The sequence below is a fragment of the Triturus cristatus genome, chromosome 3_2 (assembly GCF_964204655.1).
Source record: "Triturus cristatus chromosome 3_2, aTriCri1.1, whole genome shotgun sequence".
Lineage (NCBI taxonomy): Eukaryota > Metazoa > Chordata > Amphibia > Caudata > Salamandridae > Triturus > Triturus cristatus.
In genome coordinates, this window is record NC_140584.1 from 642,632,532 (window position 1) to 642,646,112 (window position 13,581).

The 13,581-nt window shown below is 44.6% G+C and overlaps 1 protein-coding gene across 3 annotated transcripts in view; it reads left to right on the top strand.

Annotated features, from left to right (window-relative positions):
• Positions 1-13,581, top strand: part of ERBB4 (erb-b2 receptor tyrosine kinase 4) — a 2,224,949-nt gene that overhangs the window by 2,113,336 nt on the left and 98,032 nt on the right. For all 3 annotated transcript variants that reach the window (XM_085648582.1, XM_085648584.1, XM_085648585.1), the window contains exon 21: positions 3,683-3,838. In XM_085648582.1, the coding sequence (XP_085504708.1) occupies positions 3,683-3,838 (156 nt within the window). The remainder of the gene's footprint in view (positions 1-3,682; positions 3,839-13,581) is intronic.

The following is a 13,581-nucleotide window of genomic DNA, read 5'->3' on the forward strand; positions in this document are numbered from 1 at the left end:
TTTCTGGAGGTAGATGGCCGTCCATTACCTCCTGTTTATCACCGGGCACTGCTTTGCATTACTTAGTGCCAAAGAGGCGCGCCCATGCAACTACCTAAGGTTTTTGACGTAAAAACCTATTTATTAAAAAAGTTGTCAGGGTTTTACAGCCTGTGTGTTGCACTGTACAGCACACATACAAAGTGGGAAAAGATATAAAGTTAGTCTAAGCATAGGATTTTGTATGAGAAGGGCAGCCTTCGAGCACAAAACCTATGCTAGACTCACGGAAGACACACTTTCACTATGGTGCAAAGGTGTGTCCATGGCGCACAGCTGCACATTTTGCTCTGGCGTTAGGTAGAGCGGTGGAGAGTGACATACTTCTGTAAATATGGTTCTCTCCTGCTCTCTCCTCACACAGTGCAGCATTTGTGGCTGTTGCACTGCGCTGCATGACAAACTAGTAAATCTGTTCCTTCGGCTCTTAAATGCAAGTAAGAAATCCTCAGCGGGCAAGGCAGCAGGCTGTGGATGAAGAGGGCTTCTCGTCATCGTATAGCCGCTTGATGAGGTCTCAGTGAGGCCATTGACTTTTTGGGGAAAGCTCATAGTAGAAGGAATTTGAAGTTCACACCCAGAGAAGTTCCTTTGCTGGCCAAATACTTTTCATGCCTTTTTTGCAGTGAAGATTTCTACCTTTGGACGTAGTCACTTTTTTGGAGCTCGGATTCTTCCAGCTGAACAAGGCTGCAGGCTGTAGCCAAAGAGGGCTCCACGAGTCTAGATGTCTTCTCCGCAAAGTCCAGCTGAAATGGATTTGCTGCTGTGTAGAAGACTGTAGCGGGAGCAACCTGTATTTTTTGCCCAGCGGCAAAGCACCTTCGACAGATCGACTTGTCAGCCTGATGTCCCCAGTCGGTTCTAAGATCAAAACATTGGCAAAAGTTTTCTAGGCCCCTGCTTTCAGTATTTGTTAGGAGGAGAACACTTTCATACTAGTCAGTTATTCAGGACGGTGGGGAAAGCACTTGGAGGTTCAAAACCCACTCTAGTAGAGGCCAGCAGCAGGGTCCTTGTTGGATCCAGTTGGAAAGGTCAGCTGGGAATGGAGAATTGTGTTTCTGTAGCCCAAACAGGAGATCAGCCGTACAATCCTTAGGGTTTATTTCTTTGTCCTGCGTACAAGAGGGAGAGTAGGTCCAGCATATAAGGTTTTTTTCTGATCACAGTGAGCAGGTCCAGTTGTCTTCTGTTCTGCAACAGGTCCAGAAGTGATCTGAGAATGATACTGTGGATCACACACTTAAGCCCAGTGCCAGCCTGTGGGTGTGCCAAAACTCCTGGTGCCTGTCTGGCTATAGAGGCAAAGGAAGGGGAAGCCCTAGATGTTAACTGCATCTGCCTGAGACAGGCAAGAGCCATTTGAAGTTAATTACGATCCTGGCCACAGCCCAGATGGTCAGCCTGCCAGAAAAACCGAACACCTACCCACATTCAAGGCCTTTGTCTCAGCTCTGGGAGCAAATTCACACCTCATTAAGGGGCTCCTCAGCTCCTGAGTGACAGTTGGAAGCTCACACAAATAGGCTTCTAGAAGCTATAGGCAGGTAACCGACAACTTTTTTAAAATACCTGTTCTAAAAACATTTATTATAAATCCAACTTTACCAATGAATTGCGTTTGCAATAAGTATTTTTTTTAATTCAATCAAGAATTCTGTAGCTGTTTCCTAAGCAGAGATGGCAATAATATATTTAACATTGTATTCCAGTGCTTTGCTATGGAAGAGCTAACCCTGCTACAATGAAAATAGCCTTTTGAGCCTTTTCATTGTAAGGCCATATTTAACATTAAACCTTTACATTGTCCTACTCTTAAATACCATGCACCCTGACCTAATGGGAAGTTAGGCCTGCCTAGGGGGTGACTTATTAACAATTAAATTGAGGGTTTGATTCTGTTGAAAATGTTTTTCTCTGACTGGTTGAATTTGCAGTTAAAACTTGCCCCACTCTGATGCATATAGCAACCCTACAGGCTCTTTCGTCACTGCTGTTGGTGGCACAACGTGTGCTTCAACTTACAGGTGACATTTAACTTACAGGCCGTGGATAAACTTTAGATATCATAAACTAGGGGCGTAAAGGTAAGTTAAAGATGTCAATTAGGATACGCCAATTTCATCATGTTGAAAGGGGGAGCTCACACAGTTTATCACTGGTCAGCAGGAGTAAAGTGCACTGTGTTTTTACGGCCAGCAAAAACAACCAAGGCAAAAGGTCATTTCCAGCAAAGGGACAATACAAATTACTTGAATTACTTGAATCATAGTAGACAACATTTTTGAGGTTTAGGATAACTCCCTCAGGAAAATAATTATCTATTAAATCATCCAACGCCGTTTTGCCCTGTTTCTTCTGTTTTGCACATTTAATCAATAGTTGTTTGCACTGTTTGCGGTATTGTTTATTGAATTATTGATTTCACTGATTGCTATTCTTAATGCTGTTTATTGCCAATTTTTGACTGTTTGGCAGCAGTCTCATTTTTTTATATACTTCCTGACGAAATATTGACTTGGTTAAATTCCGGGTCAGGAATTGGATCATCGACTGAGAGTGCATCTTTCAGGTTGCTTACTAACTCCTTTTGTTTTCCAACAACTGATGGTTAATATGTTAAATGTTGGATTTACATTGTTATTATTTTTTGCACTTTTTGGTCGCTTTTCTCTATAACACTGATTACTATACCACCTTCCTTTTTAATTGCCACGAAATTGTTCCTCGGCCTATTCTCAAAAGTCCTCTATTGATGATCCAAGCCTTCTCATTAGGAGAGTTTACTTTACTCAGAAACATGCCCTTTTTTTCTTGAAAACGAATGGCTACTGATGGTCACGTACAGTAGACAACATATGCTCATAAGTACTTAAAAGTTCAATCAAAAGCAGCAAACAGTTGAGGAATGTTATGTATACCCTCTGCCCAAAAATGATCCTTCAAGGGTGTCCACATCTTTTTCTATTGCACATTTCAATACTTCTTTGGTCTCACACCATTTTGCATTTTTTCTCTTTCAATGCATGTTTCAAAACTGAAATTATCATTACTGTCATCTTATAGTATGAACATATATTAAATGGCTGCCTGGTTTGGTAATGGAAAGCTTAACAAATGGCCACTTTTAAGTTTTGACACATGGAACCTATTTGAGAATGAATTGCTATTTGTGAATGCACACATCAGAACTTGTGACGCGCCCCATACTTGTCACTGTCCCAGCACAAGGTAACACATGTATACGTGAGTCGCAATAATTTCTCAAAGGAGAAGGTTTGCGCCATAAATTGCCTCGGTGTTCGATACTACTGATCCTCAGTATTACTAATCACATCCTCTGAATGTTTTTCTAAACTGTCATTTCATTTGTAAGTGTTCATTTCTGAGTCAATCGATTTTGAGTTCGATACCATATACATGTAGCTATCTTCACTGACGTCAATCAATGTAATTTAGAGTAGAACTGCTGTTGGCGGCACTCCTTGGATATTTGCTCAATTATGATATTTTTACTTGAGAAATATTGCTAATAAATATGTTGGCTAGAAAACAATTGCTAGTTCCTCGAGCAATTCTGTGTATTTCTCCCTTTTTGCATCTGGGGATTTATGTCTGGCTTGGTTTTCTTATTGTGCAGGGCATGATGTACCTTGAAGAGAGACGTCTGGTTCACAGAGACCTAGCAGCGCGCAATGTCTTGGTCAAATCTCCCAGCCATGTGAAAATTACAGACTTTGGCTTAGCCAGGCTGCTAGAGGGCGACGAGAAGGAGTACAGCGCTGACGGAGGCAAGGTAGGTGTGCCCTCATGCAGTGACTGAGGCTCACTGTCAGTGATGCCCTTCTGTGGTAGCCGGTGGCATTATTAGAAGATAACTGATGCCAAGCACGGTAGCAGATGCAACCCCACCAACATGCCCTTTTAAATAACCCTCTTCTGCGGGCAGAGTGTACCTACGGTGTTGCTTTATTACATTGTGATGCATGCCAAAACCATGGATTTGCAACTGCAAGTTGATAAAATGAAAAAAATATAGAGGAGAATTTCTAAAAGCCTCCTTCCTTTCTCTGTGGCCAGTTCGCTGTGGTAGAAGTTGTTTGAAATGCATCACTTGATAAATGTTTTCTAAAACATTTACAGTGTTAAATGTTCGAAAATCACCAAGCCAATATTTTATATTGTTGGAGGGAGGGTCCTTATAGAGGCACATTCAAGAAATGAATATATGGAAGAACAGAAGCTCTGTCAACATGCCCTCAGAGCAAACAGAAAGGCTTTTACTAAAATAGAGTTAAAACGTATAAAGCGACAAGCCAGAAAATAAGCAACAATGCTTGTTTTTCAGTTAAGATATAAATACAACAGGTGCAAACACGCATAAATATTTTGGTGCCCAAAAGGTCGCCCAAAAACGTCCAAACCAATCAGAAAATGTCACTAAAATACCACAAATATCATTTTGCAGCCTCGTGCATGTGTACTATGCCAAAGCGCAGTAATTTTCTCCTTCAGGCTTGCCAGTCTGTTGCGGAAAGGCAACCATTTAAAAGTTCTTTCTTCTCTTTACGCCTTTAAGGGCAACCTCGTGAGTGAGCGCGATTCTCAATTACAGCTAAGGGGTAAAATCCAGCTAAGTGTTCCTCCAAGAGGAATTCTGCAGGGCACAGCGCCAGTATCACCTAAGGAAGTAAATACATGATCGAGGGCATAGTTCTAGGTCTGGGGAGCACAGAACAGCAATAGGCACCCATGCCTGTTACCAGCTAGACTGTCTAGGTAAAGAGTGGCCACCAGGGCAGAGGATCACTGCCTTCTGTTGTGCAGGGTGGGAGGTGCCTATTGGCCTCCTTCCCACCTAATTAGCAAGGGTGGATCGTTGATCAAAAACAATGACCAGGACCAATCACAAACAACAGAGAGAAGACCAAAATGGAGGTGAAATCATCAGAGAGTTAGCAAATGCTGCGAGCGGCACCTCGCTGCAGTGGCTTAGCAATGGCAGCGATTCTTCGTGTATTCCTAATGTAATTTTTATAGTAATGAAATCGAACTGATTTCGGTTTGTTAATTGAATCCCAGACAAGTAGAGTTGCCTTAATGGTCTCTTTGTTTTTTTAAAGGATTTTATCTAAGGCGTATTTAATAAATTTGGATCTTATCAAATTTGACATTGCGCATAGATTAATCCTAATGCAATTGAAGTCCCGGACCTGACGCAGCTGGTGTCGTTTTGAGAGGCGGGACTTGCTCTGGGTCCTCCACGTGATAGGGAGGCCTGCACACCACTTCTGCTTGTCTTTGCCCTGCGATCAGCAGACTAGTCTTCCACCTCCTTCCTCCACCACTCAACAGGCGCATGCTATTTAGGTGTGGAAAGGGTGCGTAAGCGCAGTGGACACGCGCAGTGGCTTACCAAAGGCGTGCCAAAAACAAACACGTCTGCCTGACCGCCGCCAGCAGCCAGGATCACTGCCCTTTTCTATTCTTTACGGCCAGAATAAGATATAATGAAAGTACTATAATGCCACCTTTCTGTTATTCTAGCTCTGAATTAAAGCGATTCAGAGAACAAGCTACAGCTAACTGCACCCATGATATGGGTAATATACCCAACATAGTCTCAGAATATGAAGGCCCATACTCCTGAAGGAAATATAATTTTACGCTTTCCCTTTCTCAATCGGGGACTAAAATGTCAGGATCTCGAATAAGTGGTCAGAAACATGAATATCAGGGTTTACACTGTAATACACGCTCAATTCCTACATTTGCTTTAGAGTTGTGGAATTTATTGGATACAGAAAAGCCAGATATGTCTCCTGACAGAGACCTCGCTACATTCAGCAGCCCTCCCAGACATTTCATTAGCTTTTACCTCGACTGCAAATTAGTAGTCCATGGAGGAAAATCGACCAGGCCACTTTCACCTCGAATTTTAGCCCTCCCACATTAATGGGCCACAATAGTTTGGATGAGGCCCTAGAAGCCGTTGAAAGTGCCAATTCTTAAGCATTGGACAAGATAGCTCCTGCCTCAATGGGCGATTGTAAATCTAAACATAAGATTAAGCTGGCTCCATGGTTCACAGATTCCCTGAGGATGGAAAAGATGGCATGTAGGAAACTAGAACGTAAACGGAGGTCATAAAAAAATAATGAGGAGAGAGTACAAAAAGACCAATAGACAGTATCTTGATAAAGTTAAATGTGCCAGGAAAGCACATATTGCTATTAGAATTGACAAAGCAGCCCACTCACATAATGAATTGTTCAGAATTCATAAGGAATTCATCAACCCCTAATCCTGTGAGGCATCTATTCCAGCCTTCAAGGCCTGGTAGAAGAGTTGGAAAATGTATTTGATGATAAAATAACCAAAATCTACACACATTTGCTAAGGAGTTGGCAGATGAAACGAATAGGGAGTGTAGAAGGCTGCAACGTACCCAACCAGTATTATTGAAGGAGTTCTCCAAAAGAGGATTTCAGCACCTTAATAAATCGCAGCCTCACCACATATTGGATCTTATGCATCTCTTCGGCTGTGTGGCGAATGTTTGATTCAGATCCTAGCAACGCTCCTCCAACCAGTATTTAAGGTACTCTGTTTCGTGGGCCTAACTGGGTCCCTGTAGCTGACCTGCACTCCATCCAGTCAGCCTTAACTTGTGACTTTGTCCTGGTCTGGTGAAACCAGATATCCACAGTTGGTGTGGGTTCCTTTTTGTGTGGTGTTTTAACTTTATTACTGTTTTAAGTGTTATGCAAATACTTTATACATTGCCACTTTGTTAAGCCTGACAGTTTTGTGCCAAGCTACCAGAGAGTTGATCACAGGTTAATTTAGGGTTGGCATGTGCCTCACCCGGACAGGGCTTGTGGTCCCTGCTTGACCAGGACTCCTCACACCCCAGTCAATCAACAAACTCATTTCTCACACCCCTCACTGCGGGTGGTCTACTAATCCCCAGTACGGCTGTTTACGCCTTAATTAATAACTCATCATCATCAGTCTTTATTCGATTTAAAACAATCATAAAAGACACAAACATAGTACATAAAACATAAATTTCAATAAATACGTTAAAATACATTTAAAAAAACATTAAACACTTCAATGGACTGACATGTAGTAATAAAAACATTTTTAAATAATCCCTAGCTCAGGGGTTAAAAGGGAAAACCCAGACACAGAATTCATTAAAGCCCATCAAGGGTACGCTTAATTGTTTTTCTCCGCAATGCCCATGCCCAGCCCAAATATTTTGCCAATGCGACAGAAACTATTGTTAAAGAGCTAGTGCGCAAAATGCGTAATGCCACAGCGCAGCTCCTTGTGCCGAGAGACTTGCACATGGGGGAAAGCCAAACGCGCCTTGGAATGGTAAATGCCAGACAGGCAAAGAGAAAGTGGGGAGTTGTTTCTATTGCAGCCCCGCATGCAGGGCACTGCAATTCCGAGTTCCTGGCCCACCTTCCAGTCAAAAATCTGAGAGGCAAGGAGCCAGCTCTAAACTGAAAGTAGAGTTTCCTATCGCCCACATTAGTCACCAAATCCCAGTATAATTCAAGGCTGGGGGAGTCTTTGAACTCGAGAAAATTCCCAGACATCCCTGTAGCTCTACTCAATACCTGGGAATCAATTCTTTCCCAGTATGCTATTTTAAGAGAACTTTTTGATGGAAACTGGGCAGTCGCTGGGTCATTCCATATCCCTTCCATACCCATGTCTTTTAAAGACGCATGTAAGTTCTTCAGCCACTCAATTTTATGGAAGACATCGGTTTTTATAATGTCCATAAGGCCATTAGCATAGTGGGAAAGTTCAGGAGTAGTCCAAAGCCTCCGCCAGTATAAGACCGGACGGAGCCTTGCGATATCCTTAATGGACCTCCTGCCCAGATCATACCTAAGTGGGATCAGAGGGGTGCTCTGAGGAAGACCAGTTATACTTCGAAAAAATGTATGCTCCACACTTGTCAAAGTCGCTAGCTGATCAAAACCCCAGAGCTCCGCCCCATAAAGGACAGAGTTTAGGGCCTTCGCTTCATAAACTTGCAATACCGGGCTTATTGGTTTTGTGAATGACCTGCTAAATTCCCTGCTCAGGGCACCTGTTAGCTGTTTAAATCGCAGGGAGGCCATTTCAAGATGCTTACGCCAGTTATTACTACTTGAGATTTGCAATCCAAGATACGTAAAATTGGTTACCAATTCTAGAGGTTGCCCATTCATGAACACTCTTTTCCCTCGGAAGCTGCTAAGAGGGTTAAAGGCCATAAATTTCGTTTTTGCTACATTGACCTCCAGACCATGGTCGAGGCAAAACTCATCAAACAGGCGGAGGGCTTTTTGCAGACCATTAGATGTTCTGGATACGATAAGCGTATCATCTGCAAACATTAATATGGGGATGGAAACACCAGCCAACCTTGGTGCGTCGGTATTGACAGAAAGCATGAGATCAACTATCCCATTGATATAAAGAGAGAAGAGCGTGGGTGCCATAGTACAACCTTGTCGCACACCACGCTCAACCGGGAACTCAGAGGTGTCCTCACCTGCCCCACCCCACTGAATCCTAGCATAGTTGGACTCATGCAAACGCATCACCATTGTCAAAGTTTCTTTGGGGAGACCTAGCCTCTCAAGGACTGCCCACAACCGGTGGCGGGGAACAAGATCGAAGGCAGCTCTTAGGTCAACAAAAGCTGCGTAAAGACTGCCCTTCCCCAATGTCACCACCTTCCAATGGAGCTGGACAAAGCAAAAGACTTGGTCCACCGTACTGGTTAATTTCCGAAAACCTGCTTGGAAGGGTGACAGAATGTTGTTATCATCGATCCATTCTTGGATTTGGTTCAAGACCATCCTCCCTACCACCTTCTGGATGGAATCAATAAGGCTAATTGGCCTATAGTTTCCTGGGAGCGTCCTATCACCCTTCTTAAATACAGGTATGATGACTGCCCCCCTCCATGATTTGGGGACTGGTGCGCCTGCAGCCACAGCATTAGCCAATAGGGTTATATACTTGCTCCAATTATCTTTATCATGGAGAAAAACATCCGAAGGAACCCTATCCTGGCCAGGGGCACGTCCACTGGTGACTGAGCATAGGGCCCTTTTAGCATCTTGGATGCAAAAGGGACCCTGGGAGAAAAAAGCATAATTTGGCACCCATGCAAAATTAAACGAGATATTGTAAGCATATTGGGGTTTGAAATATTGGACCCACTCTACCTGTGAGACATAATTAGAAGGACTATCAGGCCGCCCACCTCTGTCCCACTTAAGAATGTTCCAAAATAACCGGGAATCTCTAGTACGACAAGCACTTTTTAAATCAAGCCAACGTTGCTCGTCCCAGTTCTTTTTGGCCATTCTTACAGCTTTTTTGTATGCTAGTCTGGCAAAGCGGACACAATCCTTTCCTCCATTAGACAGAGCTATCACCAGGTTGGCCCTAGATTCTCTGCAAGCACCGTCATACCATCTATTTCTCTTAGTTGGAGCCTTATTCTTGTTCCTCAAAGGCTTCATAAAATAAGAACCTATTTCAGCAAACAACTTATCATGGCATTCAGTGACTTCAACACTGCCTGGGACATGGATTAGCATACCCTCAAGCTCAGCAATGGAATCAGCTCATTTCTTATCTATATCGGCAATAGCCAGGATGTTATGCTCGAGCTCCCCCCACTTAAGTCTGCGCATATTGCTCGTTAAAATTACCTCAGAGAGGCACGGAACCATCTCACCGGCTAATAGGCGATTGCTAGACCACCATCGGTGAGTTACACAGATGGGGTTATGGTCACTCTCAACTCTATCCTCAACAACCATGTCTAGAACAGATTGCCATAATTTCAAGCTACATAAAACATAATCAATCCTGCTGGAATGCCGACCATTATCAAATGTATTCGCCCCTTGTTTATCACCTGGCGTCCTCCCATTCAAGGCCCTCAGGCCATACTCATAGCAGAGAGCATTAGCCTGGACAAAACTCTCAGTCCACCTTTTAATTGGACTGAGATCAAGCACAGGTACCCCCCATAATTGATCTTCCACAGCGTCAACGCCCCACCCAGAGTCAGGGTCTAAGAGCGGTTCGAAGGTAATATTCAGATCCCCAGCAACAAGTATTCGCCTCCCACCTGAGTACTGGTCTATAAGGGAAACTAAGTGAGCCAAAACCTGGGAGCCCATCCTATTGGGGTCTCTCAGATACAAGTTGTAGATATCCAGGTCACCCAGAATCCCAAGTGACACCCTGACTAGTTGGATATCCTCAGACCCAGTAGATATTGCACAAGCCTCAGGAAATACATCCTGTCGAACCCAGATTACCAGGCCTCCCTTTGGGCGCCCCCTTAGACCCTGGGTTGCGGGGACATAAACATTCAAAAAACCCTGTAAGAACTGGGGCTCACAGGACCAGGTTTCCTGGAAGAGGCAGACATCAAAGTTGCCTATATAAGCTAACCATTCCGGGGAGTCCATTTTTGACTTTAAGCCTGCAATATTCCAAGAAACCATTGATCCCCCCTCCCTTCCTTGGCCTTGAACGTGTGCAGGGTCAGCACACGACTGCTCACGTCCACGTTGCATTTCCCCAGACAGTTCAGGGGTTATTACATCTACTATCTCAGCCGTCCCGTTAACAGGGGAGTAATATACATTTTCATTAAGCTTAGGCTCTCCGGCTGGAATACTTGGATTGGGGGATGTAATAAGAAACTGCGTCCCAGATACCGGTCAGGCAAGAGCTACTGGATAGCACAGGTCATTTGCTTCCCAATTTTTCAGAGCTGGGCTAAATCCTGCAGGAATATTGGGATTAGAATTGTAAAAATACCCTAAGTCATGTACCCCAATTTTTGACTGGTCACAAGCCAGTCGAGAGTCACAGATATAATGCACTATACGACTATCTCCAAAGTTGACAATAATGGAGTCCCCAGGAACATCTTTGGGTCTTGGGCCTACCCAACTAACCCTTCTAGCAAAGAGGATCTTTCCATCCAAATAATTTGGGAGCGGTCTGTTCCTATTTAGCCAGAAGGTGACTTTGTTTTTTAATTGCTGATACGATTCTATTACACCTTCGTTTAATTCCGGGACTCCTGTCAGTACAGCTACATAAGGAGTACAAGCAGGGGGCAAATGTATGTGAGCCCTAGACAATGTACTGTTTTTAACCCCAGATTCCAAAGTCCTTCCCTTGTTCACGCACTTTTTCCCAGCATTGGTACTGGACACACTCGTAGGGTTATCTCCCACATGGCCAACACATTGTTTAATAGAATTGTCAATAACCTGAGCCTTGGGGAGAGCAGCCTCAGGTGTAACCCCGGACATTACTTCATAATCAGGAGATACCAGCGGGAGAATAGGGAGGGTAGAAGACACCCCTAAAAGATTATCCCTTTCCTTGGTAGCTAGTTTAATAACATTTTTAAGTGAACAAAAATTGTCTAAGACAGTTTGTTCTAATCGATCTACCTTCTCACTAACCAGCTTAACCCTTTCCAGCAGAGGTAGTAACAGAGAACGGACCATTTTCTCTATCTGGGGAATCATATTACTCGATTGGGGCTGATCTATATGCCTAGTAACATTCCCGCTTGGAGATAAATGATCTTCGTCCTGAGTCACCCCCATTGGAGATTTTTCCGTGACATTAGGGTGTTTGGCCTTTCTCCCTCCCTGGGACATCCCTACTCGTTTCCTCTTAGGGTTGGGAGGATTTACAGTTTTTTTGCTAGCCCTTGTCTGAGGGTAGGTTAAAGCAGATTTAGTAGTAACGGGGGGGCTGCATGTTGTTATGGCTATGTCGCCTGAATCACCAGGAACATCACACACTTCACTACAGGTCTGCGATATAGAAGTACTAACCCCAAGATTCTCCCGTGGTACTAAATCACCCCCATCCTGTCCCGCTAGCTTCGAAGGAGATTTAGCCAGTGCCAAAATTCCCAGGGATGAGCGTCTGGCTTGCGCTAGCTCTGCGGACAGGCGTCGCTCAGTTATAGCTAGTTCGTGCTCTAGAACTGATACAGCTCTAGTAATAAAATGGTCAAGAGTACCCGTCACAGACCCACACCCACCGGTACGTTTCCCTTTGGTTGCCATCTTACACTATACACACAATACTAGACCCGATATAGTCGATAGCCTAGATGAAGTCAATTAGAAGTTAATATTTTACACCACCAGAGCAGGATACTAGCAATATGGAATATTCGCCTATAGAGCAAAACAAGGAAATGCAACAAACACTTTCGAGTCCAATCAATGTAAGTGCACCCTTCTACCTTAAGTGTACTGCCACAGCAGCAGCGTTAGAGATGTGGCCCAGTCCAGTCAGAATCGGTCAGAGACGGGCAAGGACGGGCCCGCCCTTGGCCCACGCGCGTCCCGCGCTGCGGAACACCGAAGCCGCCTTTAAGCTCCCCCGGCGCTGCCTGCTGATGTCAATGACAGGCGCCTGGGGTGAGCACTGGCCGCTGGGAGTCGTAGTCCGTGCTGGCCGTTCCCCTCACGGCGAGATGGAATGATGCCGGGAGATGCTGCGAAAATCCTCGTGGCCGTTCCCCTCACGGCGAGAGCAAACAAAGCAAGAAGCTGGCAGGGGTCAAGGTTGCTAGCGCGTCCCGGGCTGCGGAACACCGAAGCCGCCTTTAAGCTCCCCCGGCGCTGCCTGCTGATGTCAATGACAGGCGCCTGGGGTGAGCACTGGCCGCTGGGAGTCGTAGTCCGTGCTGGCCGTTCCCCTCACGGCGAGATGGAATGATGCCGGGAGATGCTGCGAAAATCCTCGTGGCCATTCCCCTCACGGCGAGAGCAAACAAAGCAAGAAGCTGGCAGGGGTCAAGGTTGCTAGCGCGTAATTAATAACGAGAAAAAGCATTTTCGTAAGGATGATTGAGCTAAATCTATGCAAATATTTTCATCAATTTTTCGCTTTGAATATCTTGCAATATACGCATCCATATATCAGTATGTATGCACTGGATTCATGAATCTAAAGGTAGCATTTGATCCACTCATTTGAGAATGATTGTAGTCTATTGTAGTCGAATTCAGTATAAATATGATATTCTGTAGGCAATGTTAAGCTTGTATGGTGCACAGTGGCAGCTGCTCTGCTAAGGTGGAGCAGTGCAATTTTTTTTTATAATAACAAGATATTATTATCATTTTATTTTTCTGTGCGGAATCAATGCCAGGTTAGGGTGGGGCACTGCCGCCAGAGGGAAGAGGAGTTGCTTGCACTCTGAGTGCACATGACGGTTATGCTGGCCCTCTTGGGCCGGCCAAACCAGTCATGCACTCTTAGCATGTTGTCCACCTGGCTGTGTTGCACAGCCAGGCATTTCCAGACTCCCAGCCATTGCTTGAGCAGCCAAACAGGCCACTCAGACCAATAAAGACGCTGCTATCAAGCGGCGTCGTGACTGGCTGAGAGAGTCTGGGTGCTTCAGTTCCTGCTGTCAGTGCCGAGACTGAGAACGAAGGAGAGGCGGCGTTG